This window comes from Phodopus roborovskii, unplaced genomic scaffold (genome assembly GCF_943737965.1).
Source record: "Phodopus roborovskii unplaced genomic scaffold, PHOROB, whole genome shotgun sequence".
In the NCBI taxonomy this organism is placed as follows: Eukaryota; Metazoa; Chordata; class Mammalia; order Rodentia; family Cricetidae; genus Phodopus; species Phodopus roborovskii.
The window spans coordinates 622,849-641,708 of record NW_026126560.1 but is presented as its reverse complement, the minus strand read 5'-3'; the positions used below and the strand labels follow the sequence as shown (position 1 = coordinate 641,708).

Below are 18,860 nucleotides of genomic sequence, written 5' to 3'. Positions count from 1 at the left end.
GCTACCTAATGTCACAAGACACACAACATTCTAAGCTACATTCTGAATGGCTTTACTGTGGCCTTTTCTTGTTCAAAATGTAAGTTTTACCTCTCTTAGCTCCTAGAGTGCCCCAACTTCAGGCCTTTCAAACCCACACATACTCTGTGTTTTGTGTGTGTACATACACCATGCACACATATGTATCTGTTTGGATCTCCCTGCTACCCAAATGGAGTTCCTGAAAGATCACTGGGCACACAGAAGACAATAAATGCTTGACGAATAGTTACATCAGCATAGGCCAAAAAGATGTGCCTATATGGAAGGGAATCTAATTCAACCCCTCTGCTCCCCAGTGATGGCCCGCATCATCGACCTGGTACCCTGGGACGATGGCTCCACCCACGTGTATGCTTCCCCAGCCATCCTACTTCCCCTGGAGCGTGTGCGCAACCCACTGGCTGGTGTGAAGCACCAGCTGTACCACCCAATTTTGCCCACCCTGCGGCGCATGGATATGGACACCATCAAGGGCTGCCTCTCGGATGAGCACTCCCAATCTTCCACCTACTGCTCCAAAGGTCAGCCCATGTCATCACCAGCAGCTCAGGATCTCCTGTCTTCCTTTGGAGCAAGGATAGCTCCCAAGATGGAGATCTTGGAGGGAAAATGGCAGATGAAAGGATGATGGAGGCCAGTCAAGCTCTGTACTTCCTTCCAGAAAGAGACCTGGCCTCTACATCCTGAGCAGAAAAATGGGGACCAGTACAAAGCCTGCCTCCCAGGGCGATGTGAGGCACTATGAACTAAATGAAGAGCAGGGTGCTGGTACTGCATGACTGATCAGCAGATGACCCTGCCACTGCTCTTGTGGGTGGCAGTGTTCTTTTATTTCCTTTGGGTCTTAACAAACATAAGGTTTCTTTGGCTTGCAATTCTGGAGGTGCCTCCCCCACTGCATTGCAACATGTAGCCCAGGCTGGCCTTAAACTCTGCTCCTCCTGTCCCAGATACCCCATGCCTGTTCTTCTTTCTGGTCTGTCATGTGGTAGAGGAGAGCTCAGCGATGTGTGGGCACGTGTGTAGGAATGCACACACACAGAGTTCAGAGAATAACCTCAGGTGTTGTTCTTCAGTTGCTGATCACCATGGTTTTAAAGACAGAGTCTCTTAGTGGACTGAAGTTCATCGGCTAGGCTAGACTGGCTGGCCAGCAAACACCGGGATCCTCCTGTCTTCTCCCCACACTAGCATGACAAGTGTGCACCACCACACTCAGCATTTTATGTGGGTGATGGGACCAGATCTTGGGTCCTCACGCTTACACAACAAGCACCTTACTAACTGAGCTATCTCCCCTGTGCCATCACTTGAGACGGTGACTTGTTATGTTGTCCTGGCTGACCTTGAACTCCTGGACTCAAGAGATCCTCCCCTGTTCAACCTCCAGATCATCAGGGATTGGTGGCCCACACCACCACACTTAATACAGAAACACCGTCTTTTTGCTCCTTGACTTTTTAAGATTTTCAAATAGAAAAAAGCTGAAAGGGTAGTGTCGTGAGCATCCTTTCCCTCTGCCCATCCCAGGGTCCGGTTCAGCGTGTTTGTATTCACAGCCATGTCTCTTGCTTTCTTCCCTTTCTCCATCTGTCTTTCTCCCTGCTCTCTCTCTCCTGTACCTCCTTTCTTCACCCTCCTCTTTTCCTTTCTCTCTCTTCTCCCTCTTTCTCTCACCTTCACACACACACACACACACACACACACACACACACACACAAAACTTTGCCAAGTAGTTCCCAATGACAAGAACAGCCTCCTTCATGATGAGATAACCATTATCACATCTAGGAAAGTTAACAATAATTCCACACTATCTCTTAACCAGCACACCTTAAAATCCCCCCAGTCTCCAAGTATGCCTTTTATAGCTTAAAATGGAAATAATATTGAATGGAGGAGTATGCATCAGTTGAGTCTTGAGCCTTAGCCTAAAATGATTTTCCGTCATTTCAATTTCTTCTTTTACTACTGGCTTTTTATTATAATGTTCTGTAATTTGTGTAAGATTACATCATTTTCCCCTATCACGGTTAAATAAGGATCAGGATAAACAAATAGGCCGAATAGATGTTTATTCAGGGAGAAATAACTTACAACCTAGACAGATGAACACCAGGAAATCCAACCCGATGCTCTCCTGTCCGAGTCATGCCAGCAAGAGAGCTTTTCCCGGCTCTCTCTCCGACCTCCTTCCACAGGTCACTTCCGCCCATCGCTCCACCCCCAAATGGGCGTGGTCAGTGCCACAGAAGGACTATCTCACTACATTCCCCCATCACTTTTATCCTTCCAAATTCTCTCATTTGCTCCCCCTGGATCTCCCTCAAAATCATGGTCTCTTTTTCTTTGATTGTTGTTATATGCATGCATGCATACATACATACATACATACATACTACATACATATTCCTAAATACAGTTACTTATACGTACATTTTCAGGCCTTGATATTGAAGAACCAACTGGTGTGCTCTTACCTGGGGAAAAGTATTTCTCCCACTCTCAGCATTCCTCAGTTGCCTGTAGTTTTTGTCTATGGTTAAGCCCTTGTGATTTTCCCCACTTCCATGTTAGATATCTATTACTGCCGTCCTTGTGCAGATCATATGTAGGCAACCATCTTGGCGAGATTTCATAGGTGCAGTTTCACTGACATTTCTAGGAGATCAATCTCACAGCAAACTTCCTGTGTCTCTGGCTCATTCTGCTCCCTCTTTCACAATGATCCCTGAGCCTTGGGTGCAAGAGTTGTATTATCAGTGTATATTTGGGACTAAAGACCACAACTCCCCATTTTGATCAATTATGGCTTTCCGTAATGGTCTCCATCTACTACAAAGAGACGTTTCCCTGATGACAGGGTGAAAATTACATTATCTGTGGATATAAGGACAAATACTTAGAAAGTAATAAGGGATTATGCTAGTTTGGTAACATGACATTTGTGGGCTCTCCAAAGTCGATGACTTCACTAACCCCAAACAGTTGGTTAGGTTTCCAATCAGGCAATAACTTCCCTCTTGTTGAGTAGGTCTTAAACCCCACTAGGGAGCTGTTGGTTACTGCCAAAGCATGCATGCTACTATTACACTCTGAGAGTTTTCATGTTGTGCTTGCTGGTCATTGTGGTTCATAGGCATCATAGTTGAGAGGGACTGTTGGTTGTTTTCCTCCTTTGGAAGCTTTACAGAAGGGACCATGAAAGATAGTCCTCAGGGAGGAGGCTTTGGGGGCAGATCCAGCTCAGGTCCTCTTGGTCCTGTGTTAAAGTGCATAGTGTCTTTAGCCATGTCCATGTCTGGGAGGCAATCAAGAGTAACACCAATAGCCTATGTTTTGGGAGTCTCTTGACCAAGAATTCAGAAGAGCGTTTCTCATGCCTGTTGTTTGTTTTTGTTGTTTGTTTTCTTTTTTTAAGATGGTCTATGGCACTTGGAGTTGGGGGAGGCATTGTCAACCCAGATGAAAATTTTCATTTAAACTATGTATGTGTATTTATACAAAGACTTACACGTACTATAGGTATTTTGTGTAGTTAAATAATAGTGTCATATCATTATTCTTATTTTATCCCTTCCCTCCTCTTTGTGTATGCATCTTCCTTCCTCTGTCCCTCTGCTTTTCCCACCTCCTCCTTCACATCACTTGTACTCCACTGTTCCCTCTCCATTGCCTCCCTGTGGTCGCTTTTTATTTTCCTGCTTTCTGCCGTTACTCCAGGTTATATTCTCACACCCAAAGACTTCAAGCTAGAAAATGTGACCTTTATCTTTCTGGGTCTTGGTTCCTCACTCAAGATGCTCTTTTCTAGTTTCACCTGTCTACCCAACCAGGAGAAGGATGTGCTATTGACTTTCAACCTTTTTGTTGTTTTGTTTTTCAAATCATGGTTTCTCTATGTAGCCTGGATGTCCTGGAACTCACTCTGCAGACCAGACTGGCCTCCAACCCACTAAGATCCACCTGCCTTAGCCCCCAGAGTTCTGGGATTAAAGACATGTGCTGCCACTGCCTGGCTACTACTGACTTTTTTTTTTTTTAAGATTTATTTATTCTGTATACAGTGTTCCACCTAAATGCATGGCTGCACTGCATGCTTGAAGAGGACACAGGAACATATTATAGATGGCTGTGAGCCACCATGTGGTTTCTGGGAATTGAACTCAGGACCTCTGGAAGAGCAGCCAGTGCTCTAAAACTTGGAGCCATCTCTCCAGCCCCACCCCTACCCCCACCTACTGACTTTTTAAAGGAGTCAAAACAGCAGTATCATAGACAGTCCTCCATGGTGAATTTCAGCAATTGTTTCCAGGGTATTCTTTACCTTGTTAAATGAAAGCAGGACCTATAGACTTGATTATCCACATTTCAGTGGTGACCTGATACTGTAAGAAGGGACATTGAATTCTTTATTGTTCATGCTGCTAACTTTGGTAATTTGGCTAAGATGGTAACCTGAGTGTAACTCTTCTTGGTCTCCAATAGTCTTGAGATTTAAAAATGTTAAACTTACATGGACTCAAATAAATACTTTTTGTTGTTCTGGAGATTGAAGACAGGGTCTTACACATACTAGGCAAGTTCTCTACCATTGAGCTATACCTCAACCCTTAGATTTTTGAGATCAAGTCTCACTCTATATATGGCTCATACTGATCTCAAACTCACAATCCTCCTTCCTCAGCTTCAAGTGCTAAAATTACAGGAATGTGCCACCACACCCCACTCTCAAATTATTCTCATCAGCTCCCTAGTGCAGGCATGGTTGGGTTTATTTGGTTTAATGACTGACACTTGTAATCTCTTGCTGTTACAAATGTGAAAATGGGTCACCTTCTGACATCATTTGTGCATCACTAGACTGTGGGACCAAAGGACATGTGTACATTCATAATTTTAAGTAATGTTTACTGGACTGCTTGCTGTAGGCTCTAGTCAATTTACATATCCTCTGGTAATGAATAATGAGGGGCCTATTTCTTAAAGCTGTACTAAGCTTTGCATTGTTCCCAGTCTGGCCTAATAGGTGGAGGAAAATAGTATCTTAATATAGCTTAAATGTGCTTTCATCTTGTAAATGAAATGGTATCTTTTTATATGTTTAGTGAGTATGAGGCCAAATGTATTTCTAGTAGTTATGGATGAACTGTTGTAATTTTTAAAAAGCAGCTTGACAGAGAAAGACACCGTGCCACAGAGTTCAAGTGGAGGGGTTTTTTATTAAGGGAAAAGGATCATAAAAAGGGGAAAGGGGTTGGAGGAGACTATGGTCTCTGGGGACAGGAGCAGATGAAGAGAGAAAAAAGAGGGGTGTAGGGGACAGGACAGACAGAGAGAGGGACAGAAAGTAAGAAGAAAGAGAGAGGGGGAATGGGAGGTGGGCAAGGCCCTTTTAAAAGGGAACATAGTGAATATGCATAGGTGGTGTTCTTACTGGCAGCAGCTGAGGATGTATCCTGTCAGAACCCCCAGGACAGGCCAGTACAGATGCCTGAATACTTACATGAACTATTTAAACATGTCATTAGTCCAGGTTTCCTTCCTGTTTTTTGTTTTGTCTTTGTCTTGATTTCTAGGAACCCCTCCAACATTAAGCACATTGTCTCCTTCTGTAAAAATTAGTATAGATATTTTCCCTTTGTCTTCTATTCCTTTTGTGTTTATTTTTGTATCTTATCTTTTAACACATGTGCATGCATGAGTGTACTGACAGGCCCCAGTTCATTCTCGGAGGTCAGAGAACAACTCTTAGGACTCATTTCTCTCCTTCCATCATGTGGATAGCAGGTCATGGGGCCAGCACACAAGTGCCTTTACCCACTAGTCTTTCACGCTGTGTTGGTGTTTCTTTTTGTGTGATCAAAGTTATTGGTCTTTTCTCTCAGCTTTTGGCTTTTTAAGGGAATTAAGTCCTTCTCTCCCGGGTTTGTAGAGGAATTTGTCCACATTTTCTTCTAATACTTCTAAGTTTTCATATTGATCTCTATTGACTTTTATTGTAAAAGTTATCGATATCTTAAATATTTAAAAATTAACTTCTTTTTTCTTTGAGACAGAATCTCACTGTGTAGCCCCGGTTGGCTGGAACTTGATACATAGATCAGGCTGGCCTTGAACTCACAGAGATCTGTCTGTCTATGCCTCCTGAGAGCTGGGAGTAAAGTCATACCTGCCATACCTGGCAAAACATTTCTTTTTTCTCTTAAAGAGCATAGTGTGGGCCTATAAGGGCTCCTGAAAGGGACACCTTTCTTATCTTTCAACAGATGACTTTAACAAGGCCCACTTCACACTCTTGGGAGTCCCCAACAAACCCCTGCAATGCCTGGTGAGTGTCCTTTGTCCTCAGCCCTGGTTGGGCTCAGTAGCACCAGTCTGTACCCGGGCCCAGGCACCTCTGGTCCAAGAAACTACTGCCTGAGCATATATGTCCAGACACCTACCTGGGACTCTCACTCCCACACAATCCAGGCCCTGGTTGCCTGCATACCCTCAGTCCAGTGAGTCTAATGTCAGCTCAGGCCTAGGAAGTCCCCCAGGATCTTGTATCTGCCATTGTGATCCACCATTCCCTAGGACTTCACAGCTACTGGCCGGAAGCTCTGTCACAAGTACCGCGAAGGAAAAATGGTGCCCATTGCTCCAGGCATCAACCGGGTCGACTGGCCCTGCTACACACGTGCCATCGAAGACTGGTCTAAATTCGTGTCCAGATCCGGGGAGTTCAAACTGCCTTGTGTCAACAAGAGGGGTCAGTCTACCAATCACAAAGGGTGCTCTTGAGATGGGGAGATCTCCCGCAGTTCGGTGGTGCATCTAAAGCAAGGAACGAAGGCCGTGTGTCCAAGGGCCAGCAACGCAGAAACAGACACCAGGTTGTGCGCGAAGGGGTGGTGGGGAGCCGCTGAGGCCACTCCAGGTCAGGGAAGCCACAGGGGCTGGGACTGAGCCTGAGAGCCAAGCAGGGCTCGAGTGGGGCGGGGCTTAGATGAGGGCCGGCCAGGTTTCTTGGGATCTCGGTCCCAAGGTGGGTTCTCTCCACAGTGGAGAGTTTCAGTGGCTACGCCGTGCGGTACTTGAAGCCTGACGTGACCCAGAACTGGCGGGTAGGGAAAGATGCACGCAGACTGGGCCCGGGTGGTTGGGAGGAAGCAGCTGCTGGGGGCCGCGTCCTGCGGGCTTACAGGTCCCCATCCCTGTGGCCCGCCCCAGTACTGCCTCAACCAGAACCCCAGCCTGGACCGCTACGGACAGAAGCCCCTGCCTTTCGACTCACTGTAAGTGACACCACCGGGACCCCTTCGGGACCCCGATCCCCGAGCAGGGAAGGGGGATCGTAGCTGAGGACAGACACTGAATTCCTTCCGAACCGACGCCTGTCAGCGGGCGTCCGGCACCTCCAAGTTTTGGAGCCGAGTTCAGCAGGGTTCTTCTTGGTTCTTTTTGCAGGAACGCATTTCGACGCTTTGGCTCCCACTACAGGTAGAGAAAGGCCCCGCCTTGGCCGCGGCCGGCCACACCCCCTGGGAAGGGGGTTGGTGGATACTCCGCTAGCCATCAACCTTCAGCTTAGTGGGCCCTGGCTAAGGTTGCATTTCCCACCAGGATTGGCCCAGAGGAGGCTGGAAGGAGGGGACCTGGCAGAAAGGAGGAGGAAAGAGCTGCCATTTGCTTCCCGCTGCATCGTAGTGCCCCCAGCAGGGTCACCCTTGGTTAAAGGCTCAGACACAAGGTGGAAGTGCTGAGAAACTATGAGGCATCTCTCCAGCCACGCCCTGTGCAGCAGACTCCGGGGTGTGACCCACACATACACGCAGGCACCACCGTATACTGTAGGGTCTCTCCCTACAGCACACACTCCGCTTCACCTTTTGTAGCTGGTAGCATCCAGAGTGTTGCCCTTTCCTATTCTTCAAAGTTGCCTTCCCCAGCCCACACACAGGAAAACTTTGGGTTTTGTTACTGTGTGACGCTAGAATAGATTCTATGTGACTGAAAACCCAAGAAGCAGTTGACATTGGGGTGCCATTGGGAAATAGTATGAGATAAATTAGAGATGAAGGAAATAACCAAAAATATACAAAAGGAAATAGGGAGTCATTGAAGGTTCCTGGGCACACAGCCTGGATGGAAATTGTTTTAAGGTCCCTGAGGGTAGAAAGGTGGGCTTTGGAGAGGGGGTGGAGCTAGGGAAGAAAAACTATTTCTTCAGGGGACTCTGGAGTCCTCATCTCACCTTCTCTCCACAGTCGCATCAACTATCTGACTCCCTGGCATTAATCTGTGTGGGTGAAAAGGCTGATCCCTCTCTGGCCGGACTGTCCCACCCAGGTCACCTAGCAGGACAGAGGGCATATGATGGCACCACTCATCTCCCCAAGAGTTCAGTTCAAGAAATAAACCTAATGCTTTTTTGGAGCCCTAGGCCTGTGTGTGTGACTGTGTTTCTGTGTGTGTGTGTCTGGGGGTGTGGGGTCTCAGGAAGGGTCAGGAACACAGTTGATAGTGTATTACCCTTGTCTGCTCTTTGCCACTCATAGGGAATGGGAAGAGGGTGTGTAGGGGCTGGTGAAGGATGTTTTGTGGCCTTGGGTGGAATATCAGGGCCTAAGCATCATCTAGCTGGAGTTGAGGCACAAGGGCAGGCTGGATCTGCATTTCCCTCCTGCTCCTGCCCCTTATTTGCAACCCCTCACCAAGAGCCTGGATTTGCAACCTCCACCTGAGTTTGAGCACTGAGAGGGAAGGAGGGGCTGAGAGAGGGCTCTGTGACACCTCTCCAGAATCCTTACCATACTGGGGTGCTTTGGGGTTTCCTGTTACCAAGAGTTTCCCTGAAGGGAAGTATGCAGGTTAGGCTAGTGTCATCTACTCCCTATGGAGCAGCAGGTTCCAAATATGAACCTGGATGATGTGTGTGTGAGAACATTCTGGGCTCTTCAAGGCACTACTAAGAAATTTATTGCCTAAATAGAAGGCCATTTGCTCTACTATTGAGCAGTGGAACTGACCCTCGTCTGTCCCTCAACATACACCCTAGTCCTGAGCCCCTCCTGTGATAGTGGACATGATGGCCTAGGTTCAGGGAACCCCCAGTGAAGAGTGTCTCAGCCAGGCGCTGTTAGTCCCTCCATGCCTCACCTGGCCAGAGAGGTCAGACTACAGGTAGAAGTCCTTGTTGAGACAAATAGCCACTAAGCTCAAGAACTCTGTATGGGATTTCTGTTCCTGGAATTTCCCTGTACCTCAGCTACCCCTAAACCTGAAATCATGTGCAAAGTTGTGTGTCCACATGCCGTTGTCTTCCAAATGTAGACCCCCTTTTCCCATCTTAACCTCAGCAAAGTTGGCATCCATAGGGATTAGGAACTTATCATTAACTCCCCTCCATTCCTAAATCCTCTGCATAGCTGCTGCACACAAGGCTAATGTCTTAGGAAGAAGGAACTGAGAGGAAAATGGCCTCACAGGCCAGAATACATTACCATCTAGTACTTACTGCTCTGCTGACTACAGGGCAGGAACCTGAGGAGGATTTGCCTCCTTCATGCCAATCCAGTGGACAGCTTTAGGAAGCCAGTGGCAGACTCCCTGGGGTGTCAGAGTGCCAAGTGTTCCTCCAAGAAGAAATGGACCTGCCCAAGGTTCCCAGCAGGGATGCCTTGGGTGAGAACGGTCACAGGAATGCTAGTGAACATGCTGATGGTGTAGGAAGGAACTAATGACTAGGATTTTTATTTAATTTTTTTGGGGGGGGCTGCTTCCTTGACCCACTATGACTAAGAAAGTTCACCACATAATGTGGCCCAGCTTGGAGGCCTTTGCCTGGGCCAGAGTTCAAGTGAATGCTCAGGTGACACAGACAAGCAGCCACTCCTCCTTTATTAGTGTTTTAAGTTCAATGAGAAAAACAGGTAGGCAGGTCAAGCCACTTTAAATCCCAAACCACATTCCTCTAGTCCAAGATGCCACAAGTGCCAACCCACAACAGTAATTAAGGTTCTTTGTCCACTGGCTGTACATTTAAAAACCAACTTCATAAATACAATAGAAACCGTGTCTAAGAATAAAAAGAGTAGAAAGCATAATCAAAAACAATTGAGTACACAGGCTTTTTTTTTTTAATTAAGTTTTTAAGTGCTGCACAGGCCCCATGAGGTAAATTGTTTTCAATCCATTTTAGCTGGTTAAGTAAATGGACTTGGGGCTGAAGAGATGGCTCAGAGGTTGAGTGCTGGCTGCTGTTCTAGAGAACCCAGGTTCAGTTCTCAGCACCCATACAGAGGCTCAAAACCACACCTCTAATTCCTGGAGATACAGCCCCCTCTTCTGACCTCCAGGGGCACCAGGGACACAGGTGGTGCGTATACATATATGCACACACAGGCGAAACACACACTCACATGAATCTAAATAAATGGGCTTGAGGAAGTTGTGATTGGTCTAAGATTCCATAGCCAGTAACCAGCAAAGCTGGACAAGGCAGTGAGATTGTGACCACTGCATTTTACTTCTTTCCTGCTCTGAGGAACAAGTTAAGAGTGGGAAGAAAGCAGAGGGTCTCCCTGGAACTGGGGACCAAAGACTGGACCTTGAAAGGGATGTCCCATTAGAAAACCAAGAAGCCACAATTGGTGGCATATACATATAGTCCCAGATGATCTGGAGGCTGAGGCATGACAAACAGCCCAGAACTTTGAGACTAGCCTGGGAAATAGACATGGTGGTGGCCACTACCTCTGTACCTTCAGGGGTTCATGGCTCTTTAAACAGATCCCATCAGAAATCTTTACTGCAGCTGTAACCTTGGGGATAGTGCAGCCAGCATGACCTCAGCTCTAGGTCTTCGGGACCTGAATACAGTTCAGTTCCCTGGCCTTTACCACAGACTCCCATCATGCTTCCTTGCTGCTCTGTCCTACCCTAAGGATCTTGTCTCCCAGACTTTGTTCAAAGCCACCCTTCCAACAAAAATGCTTTCCCTACCCCTTCTTACTCAATCTCAAAAAGCTTCGCATGCTCCCTTCTCCCATTCTTCCCAAAGACCACAGGCACAGGACCTTGGCTGTTTCAGGGGACTCACATGTCTGGCCAGTAGGCTTAGTTGCCAGTTCCTTTTACCCCCATTAGAAGGTTCAGGAAGGGGCCTGGGGCCACCAGAACCAATGTAAGCAAATGTGGACTGAATGAAATTCCTACTATAAAGTGACAGTAGTGTTTATTATGGAGCAACATGGGGAACATGCATCATAGCCCAGAGTCTAGGGCGGCAGAAGAGCAGGCTCAGAAATAAGGCTCAAGCTGAGATGGGGAGTGGTGAAGATTACAGTTCCAGATGTCAATGGCCACTTTCACTTTGTGTTTGCCTGTGGGTATACATGCATGTGGAGACTAGAGGTCAACATCCGTGTCTCCAATCACTCCCCACCACATTTTTTGAGATAGGGTCTCTCACCGAAACCAGTATTCACCAAATGGCTACATGGACTGGTAGGAGCTCCAGGATTGTCCGTATGTCCTGTCATTCCCCCACCTGTGTTCCCAACCTAGGGTTACAACCACATAGGTATTGGGTATCCTGCTCAGGTCTTCATGCTTGAGCAGCAGGTACTGCACTAAGTGGGTCTTCTCCCTCAGTCCCTACTCCTTGATTCATGAAAGCCTTTAAACTCATTCCCACCCCCCATGTTCTTGCTTTGTGCCTGACAAACAGCAGGTGTTCAGTTATGAGGAAAAAGACAGGAATGCTGAGCCAGGGTGGGGTCAGCACATAAAGAGGGAGACCCCATAACCCTATTCCTCCACCAGACTGATACAAGATATTACAGAAACCTCTGAAGATTAGACTGATGGCAGCCGAGGTTCTTCCTGGGGGTGTGACCTCTCAGGAACAAAACACTTGCTTTAGGATGGGATGCAGACCTAACAACCAGAGTCTGGCTGGGAGGCTGTGGGTGGATTGCCACAGGGTGAGTGGTCCAGGATGGGATGGCAGTCTGCTCTGGAGGGAGAGCAGGCCCTTTAAGGATCTGTCTCCGCCTGCATGGGAAGGTGGACAACAGTAGTTTGGATCTGTCCATAGAGTTGAACACCAGCTGTTGCCTTGGTCTCCTGGCCACACTGCCTGTCTTCCCACCTGTGTGCAGGTGGAACTCCAGGCCACTTACCACTGTGGCTTGAACAATCCCTAGGCCTCTACATGGTCTGGACAAAGGAATGTTCAGGCCTATCCTGCCCACTAAGCAGTTTCATCCAAGCCACACTAGAAAATAAGCTTGGCCTTGAGCCTGGCACAGACACAAAGACCCCTTGCTGTTAGCTGCTGATTGGCAGAAGTCTATAGGAAGGAACCTCCAGGCTTCTCAGGGCCACACGGGGCATGGAAGAAGCATGGGGTCTGGGTCTTAGGAACACTTGTAGTATGGACAGCTCCATGTCCATTGAGCTTTCTTCCTATACCTGGAACAGGGTGCCTTTGGCTGTCAGATGCCAGGTTAAGGGCTATTTCTCCCTCTCTCCAGCCCAACTCTAGCCTTTGAGAGATGGAAAGCATGTGAGTTGCAGACTGCTGTGGACAAAGCCAAAGTACAGGAGGAATGTGTGGAAGGACTGAGGTAAAGGTACTGGGCTTGTTCTACCAATGGATCACTGTAAGCTAGTTGGGCTGGTCGGGTCCACCATTGTCCAGGGAGCACCTGAACACATTTTCTGGCCTTTTGCTGGTCTCTGTGGTCCAGCTCCCTCCTCAAGGACTATGGTTAAACCTTCAAGTCAAGGATGGGGGTGGGGGTGGTACCTGTCAGCTTGTCTATACCTTCACCTCAGAGTCTCAGCAATGACTCCATGCAATCCTCACAACAGTGAGCCAAGTCAACCTCCCAATCTCTTTTCTTGGTTTTTGATAGATGAGGCAACTGTGTCCCAGAGAAGTGACCAGTACAAGATGACACAGCCAGAAGCCCCAGAGCTCAGGGTTCAAGTCTAGCCCCGACCTCTCAGCCTCTGCCCCTCCCATCATTCCCTCTGGAAAGAACAAGTGGAAGAGTTGTAGGCTGCACCAGTCAATGGCTTTACTTCTAGAGCACACATCAAACTCACTGTATAGTAACATCAACAGTGGCTGCCTAAAATGGAGTCATTCTTTTAAAAATTCCAAACTCATATTTATATATGATCCAAAGTGACATGAAATTAAGCTATACAATGTTATGAATAGTATAACAAACTGCTTTTAGAATGCAAAATGAAAACTTAGCAGGTAGGACTGGACTATTGTAAGCCTGAGTTCCAGTCTTTTGAGGCTTTGTGACTGAGAGTCAGCCCAAGGAGTGCTACCCTGTCTCTGTGGTCACAGGAAAGAACCTGGGCAGACAGAGCAGAGGCATGTGGCCACCTGGACTTAGAGACGGCAGGTGAGGTGGTATCCTCCTACCCGCCTGGCCCTTGGCTTGGGTGCTGGTCAGTCTTCTTTCAAGACTCATGGATGGGGGTGGGGCTGAGGAGGGCACGGGCTGGGTTCAGAATGATAACTTTGATAACAAAGGTCCTCCAGGCTCTTGGGGTGGCTCTGGCATTCTAGTGGTGGGGCTGACCGTGTACCTAAGAATGCTGCCTACTAGGCTCCTTTATCCTTGTGTCCCCACGTTTGCCACAGTAGCCAAAGACCTCAGGGCACTAAGGACTCCAAGGAAAGCAGGTTGTTTTGGCAACAGAAAAGATCCTCAGGGCCCAAGCTCACAGCAAGACTGATGGCTCATGGTGTCCATGGGCTAGAAGTGCTCTGTGGGGTGAGAAGCCATTCCTCACCTTGGGTACCCAGAACTCCATCTGGCCCTCAGGCAGGGCTGGGGACAAACTGAAGCTATGACTCTGAGCCCCAGACACTTTGGTTTGCACAACTTAGGAAGAAGGGACCTGTTAATAACTGCTGGGGAAATCATGGCCTTGGCCCTCCTTCCTGCCCATCTCAGGGCTGAGGCAGGGGGTAAGGAGGACTAACAGCTTCCCCTTCTACAACAGCAGCTCTGCTAAGGGCACATCCCCTGAAGCTTAGAACTACTCACAGGAAGAAGGGGGCTTCCACAGACTCAGGATTGCCCTCAGCATGCAGGCTGTTTGTTTCCCTGTGGACAGTATTGGCTAACCTGAGTGTGTCATGAAATGTTTCTGCTTCCCCCACTCTAACTGGGCCCCTAGTCTCCAAACGCTCTCTGCCCAAATACTCCTATCCTACATAGCTCAACTATCAGAAACTTAGGGTTGGGGGCACATTCATCCTAGTTAGGCAGACAGAGGACTGTAGCTCATGGTCTATAATCTTAAGTCTCCAGAACCGCAACAAAGCTGGACTCCCCACCTACCTCACCAAAAAAAAAAAAAAAGCAATTTGAGGAGAAACCCTACTTCCTTCTTCCCAAGCCACCTGGGATTCTAACTAGGCTGAACAATTTGGGAAGGTTGGATTGGCATCCCTCATACCTGGGGCAGAGAGGCACCTCACTACAGGTGGGATTCAAGTTCTCTATAGATAAGGGGGGCAGCAGGCTCTGAGAAAGCAAGTCCTGTCATAGGGAAGAGGTTAGTGGAATCTGGTCTGGCCACAGCAGTTTGGCTACTCCGATGGCCTGGCCGGTGTTAGGAGTACTGAACATGCACACCCTCTACCTGCCCAGAACCCTTTGGTCCTCACTCCTGAGGAAGGAGCTGTTTGACAGGCTTGCTGCCATCCAGCTGCAAGCAGGCGAGAGTAGACAGGACAGGTGGTGGCCCCAGGGCCTTAGGGCAGGCAGGCTGCCACCTGGTAGGCGCCCTCTGCAGCTGCAGCAGCAGCGCTGTGCTGGGCACTGTGCTCCTGGAGCAGTGCCACATCCAGGAAGCGTTCGCCACACCACACACATTTGAACTGCTGCTCACGGGCGTGCACGCCCTGGTGCTTGTTGAGATGCTCGCGCTGCTTGAAGGCTTTATCACAGTTGGGGCACTTGTAGGGCTTCTCCCCTGTGTGCACCCGCCGGTGACGCTGCAGGTCTGAAGCGTACTTGAAGCGCTTCTCACAGTCCGGGCACTTGAGTGGTTTTTCCCGGGCCGGGTCGCAGCGGTGCTGCACGAACTCTGAGGAGGAGAAAAAGCGGCGCTCACACAGGGTGCAGCGCAGAGGCTTCTCCGCAGCAGCGCAATGCGACAGCTGGTGCTTCTGCAGGGCAGACGCCCGCTTGTAGGCCTTGTTGCACACTGGGCATTTGAAGGGTCGCTCTGTGGTGCTTGGCAGGCACTTGTGCCGCAGCAGCTCAGCAGATTGGTCGAAGCCCTTCTGGCACACAGGGCACTTGAAGAGAGTCTCCAGGGTGTGCACATGCTGGTGGTAGAGCAGGTGGCTGGGCTGCCCGAAGCCCTTCTCACACAGGCCACACTTGAAAGGTTCCTCCGTCTTGTGTGTGCGTCGGTGACGCATCAGGGCATACTGCTGCTTGAAGCCCATGGGGCACAGGTCACACTTGAAGGGCCGCTCTGCACTGTGAGTGCGCTCATGCTGCCGCAGGTCTGATGGCCTCTTGAAGGCCTTCTGGCACTCGCTGCAGCGAAAAGGCCGCTCACCGCTCGGGGTACAAGGGTGTTGCAACAACTCCGAGGACTCTTTGAAGTGTAGCTCACACACGTTGCAGCGGAACAGGTGGTGCTCGCCTGAATGCGCATACATGTGGCGCACCAGGTGGGAGCGGTGCTTGAAGGTCTTCTCACAGACAGCGCACTTGTAGGGCCGCTCGGAGCTGTGTGTGCGCTTGTGGTGCACCAAGTGGGAGGACTGACTGAAGCTCTTGTCACACAGTGTGCACTTGTACGGCTTCTCTCCCGTGTGGATCCGCTCGTGCCGGGAGAGCTCAGACAGGTGCTTGAAGGGTTTCTGGCAGATGGTGCAGCTATAGGGCTTTTCGGGTTGTTCGGCAGGGGCAACATTAGTGGATGGAGGTGCTGGGGGCAGTGATGGGGCAGTAGTGGTGGCTGGTTCAGCAGCCTCAGCTGGCTTGTAGGTCTTATCACAGATAGAGCACTTGACCATGCCAGTGTGGGAGCTGTGGTGTTGGGCCAGCGAGGTGAGCAGTGAGAAGCCCATTTTGCAGACACCGCAGACAAAAGGCTTCTGTTCCGCCTGCACACACTGGTGTTCCAGCAGGTCGGTGGCCTGATGGAATATCTTCAGACACTGTGTGCACTGAAATGAGCGGTCATGGCCTGCCAGACACTGATGCTCGTGCGGGCTGGAGAGGTGTGCCAGGTCATGGCCACACACACCACATTTGGGGCCTGGCTCCCCTGCTTGCAGGGGTGCATGCTGTGGGGGCTGCAGGCCAGGATCAGGTTGCAGAAGTATGCCGTACACAGCACAGCCTAGCGGGTTCTCAGCAGTGCCTGGGGGCAGTGTGTGTTCAGCCAGGGCTGGTGGTGGCTCTGCATGGTGCTGAGGCTGTGGTGGCTGTGGCTGCTGTGGCTGCGTCTGTGGTGGCTGCTGCCAGCTTTCCGACATGCTTGGGAAGATGAAACTGGGTTTGGACAGTAATGGCTTCAGTTTCCCGCTTAAGGTGAACCCAACCCTGAGAGAGAAGTTACCGGTCTCAGGGACAGGCACGAACCTCACACAAGGCACAGAGGAGGACTGGTCAGATAGCCCTTGTCATTAGCCAAGAAGATAGCCTACAAGTCAGTGTTTACAGGGCAGGGGGCTCTTCGAGACAGGGTCCCAGCAATGCCAAGAAGGCTCTGCCTTCCCCAGTAATCGGTTCTGTAGGGAAGAGAGACACAGTGAACTTGAGACAGGAACAAGTGGCCCTTCCCTTATCTTTTCCTGTGCTGCCCACACTCACTGCACAGACAGAAGCTACCTTAGGGGAGGGAGATGCTCAGGGCTGGAAACCTGCTCCCTTCACATGTTATCAAAGAAATCTGGTGGCAGCTCCACTCCTCCTTGCAAAGGGGAAGGGGGCAGGGCACATAAGCCTCCACAAATCCCCTCCAGTTTCCAGTCAGATGTCTCACAGGGTCTGGGGTGACCTGTCCCTAAGGCCTTCCAGCCCCTCTCACATTAACATGAGGACACCACTGCTTAGAGACCAGAGAAGCCTCCTAGCAAAATAAAGCCACATCCCCACGGCACCAGTCCTAAGGCAAATGGACTCTAGAAGCCAATATTAAGGCAGCAGTATTAAGGACCACCTACAAATCCTCTCCTTCAAGGAACTGGTCCATGCTCCTCTTCACCTGCATTTGAAGGCTTTCCCAGGGCACATGCAACTCTAGCTATAACAGAATGAGTGGCCTTGCAGAGACCTGAACCCCTGACAAGGAGGGTTAAATGACAGGTTCATAGACCCACCCAGAGTGGAAATCCTCCAATATGAACTTCTGTACTCTAGTCATCTCTCTAAGGAACACAATGTAATAAAGTGTACTGTTCGCCTGAGTTATAGAGGATAAAGCATCTCACAGGTAGAGAAGAGAGGTGGATTGCTCTGAACTCGTGCCTGGTCTAATCCAAGAGAGAGAGAGTGAGTGAGTGAGTGAGTGAGTGAGTGTGTGTGTGTGTGTGTGTGTGTGTGTGTGTTTTCCTGGTATGAATGGCTGTCAGCCCTAGCGGCCACCCCTACTCCCCACCTCCCAGAGCAACCCCACTGTCTACCCTGACCCTTCTCCAGGAAGGTGAAGCCAGGAACACACTCAGATCACTCCCGCATAGGGCAGTAGAGAAATGGGGAGGGGATGAAAGGCAAGGAGAATCCCCTACTTGCGCCCCACCCCAGCCCTTCCTCTCCGGGTAACTGAATGAAAGCTGGTCACCTCCCATCAGGCCCAGCTGGGCTGCCTCCTGTCAGCTCTTGCTCTGGATGGCCCAGCCGCTGGGACCCAAGAAAGGGTGGCTCAGACCGAAGAAGGCCCCAGAGCCTCAAACCGTGCTTCCAGGCCTGGCCTGGGCCGCCCCAGAGCTCAGGGGGATCTCCCGAGGTGCGGTGGGCACTGGAGTAGCCCCCAGATGCAGCCCCGGGTGCCCTGCCGCTCACCTGCTCCAGGCCGCCCGTGGGGACAGGCGCGGGGCGAGCAGAGACCAGCTGCTTTCTCGGCTGCCTCTTTATTCCGGCTCCATCCGCCGCGCCGCGGCCTACGCGCCCTGCCAATCCGCGGCCTCGCGTAGCAAAAGCGGGCGGCCCGGGGGCGGGAGACTGGTTTGTGGCGGCCGGAACCGACGAATCGACTCGCGCACTCGGGCTAGCGGGACCCGGGCAGCGGACGGAAGAGGGAGCAGACAGACCTACGGTCCTGCAGAGACCGGCGGACTGGCGGGCGGCGCGAGGCCGGGGAGGCGGGGCCGGGGGAGGTGCCGCGGCCCGGGCGGCGGCTGCGGAGGAGCCCCAGGAACGGTGCGAGGCCGCCCCCTGCCGGGGACCCGCGGCCCGGCCGGCCCGAGCCTGCGGGTACAAGGGGCGGAGCAGGAGCCTCGGGATCCGCTCACCGAAGCCTACACAGCCGGGTCCAGCCAGCCCCAGCCCTGCCCCTGCTGGCCACAGTCCGTCCCACCCGACGCTCCGGTCTTCTGCAGCTGACGTGCCGCTCAGCTCGCTCTCAGGAGGGACCCTGGGGCTCTGACTTTGTGCAGGTCTGACAGGCGGACCCGCACCGGAGCACTAGGGCGACCGAGCGCTCCCCAAGACCGCCTGCAGCACTTACCGCGTAGCCGCCGGGCGCAGTTTGCGGTAGTCCCCTGGGCTCCGCCCCCTCCGCCGCAAGGCCCCGCCCAGAGGTGGAGCTACCCTAGGTCCCGCCCCAGC

General features: G+C 50.6%; 2 protein-coding genes across 4 annotated transcripts; one reads left to right on the top strand and one right to left on the bottom strand.

Moving 5' to 3' along the window:
- Window positions 1–340: 340 nt before the first annotated feature.
- Window positions 341–8,463, top strand: Tepp (testis, prostate and placenta expressed). The gene is made up of 7 exons (XM_051201953.1): window positions 341–563; window positions 6,312–6,373; window positions 6,622–6,796; window positions 7,090–7,151; window positions 7,258–7,322; window positions 7,495–7,527; window positions 8,295–8,463. The coding sequence occupies exons 1-7, from the start codon at window positions 341–343 to the stop codon at window positions 8,323–8,325; spliced, it is 651 nt and encodes a 216-aa protein (XP_051057910.1). The 3' UTR covers window positions 8,326–8,463.
- A 4,627-nt stretch (window positions 8,464–13,090) lies between these two features.
- On the bottom strand, window positions 13,091–18,774 carry Znf319 (zinc finger protein 319). Of its 3 annotated transcripts, none has more exons than XM_051201947.1 (2): window positions 18,760–18,774; window positions 13,091–16,822 (listed from the first exon to the last, which is right to left on the bottom strand). In XM_051201947.1, the coding sequence occupies exon 2, from the start codon at window positions 16,565–16,567 to the stop codon at window positions 14,822–14,824; it is 1,746 nt and encodes a 581-aa protein (XP_051057904.1). In that variant the 5' UTR covers window positions 16,568–16,822; window positions 18,760–18,774; the 3' UTR covers window positions 13,091–14,821. The 3 variants fall into 3 exon arrangements, with proteins under 3 accessions (XP_051057904.1, XP_051057903.1, XP_051057905.1); XM_051201946.1 differs by lacking the exon at window positions 18,760–18,774 and adding an exon at window positions 18,096–18,436; XM_051201948.1 differs by lacking the exon at window positions 18,760–18,774 and adding an exon at window positions 17,875–17,991.
- Window positions 18,775–18,860: the final 86 nt, after the last annotated feature.

Bases quoted from the DNA above. Each gene is read 5' to 3' on its own strand.
- Znf319 (XM_051201947.1), bottom strand. From the start codon at position 16,567: ATGTCGGAAAGCTGGCAGCAGCCACCACAGACGCAGCCACAGCAGCCA.
- Tepp (XM_051201953.1), top strand. From the start codon at position 341: ATGGCCCGCATCATCGACCTGGTACCCTGGGACGATGGCTCCACCCAC. The intron at 7,323-7,494 runs GTAAGTGACACC...TTCTTTTTGCAG, and splicing joins CCCCTGCCTTTCGACTCACT to GAACGCATTTCGACGCTTTG. The intron at 7,528-8,294 runs GTAGAGAAAGGC...TTCTCTCCACAG, and splicing joins CGCTTTGGCTCCCACTACAG to TCGCATCAACTATCTGACTC.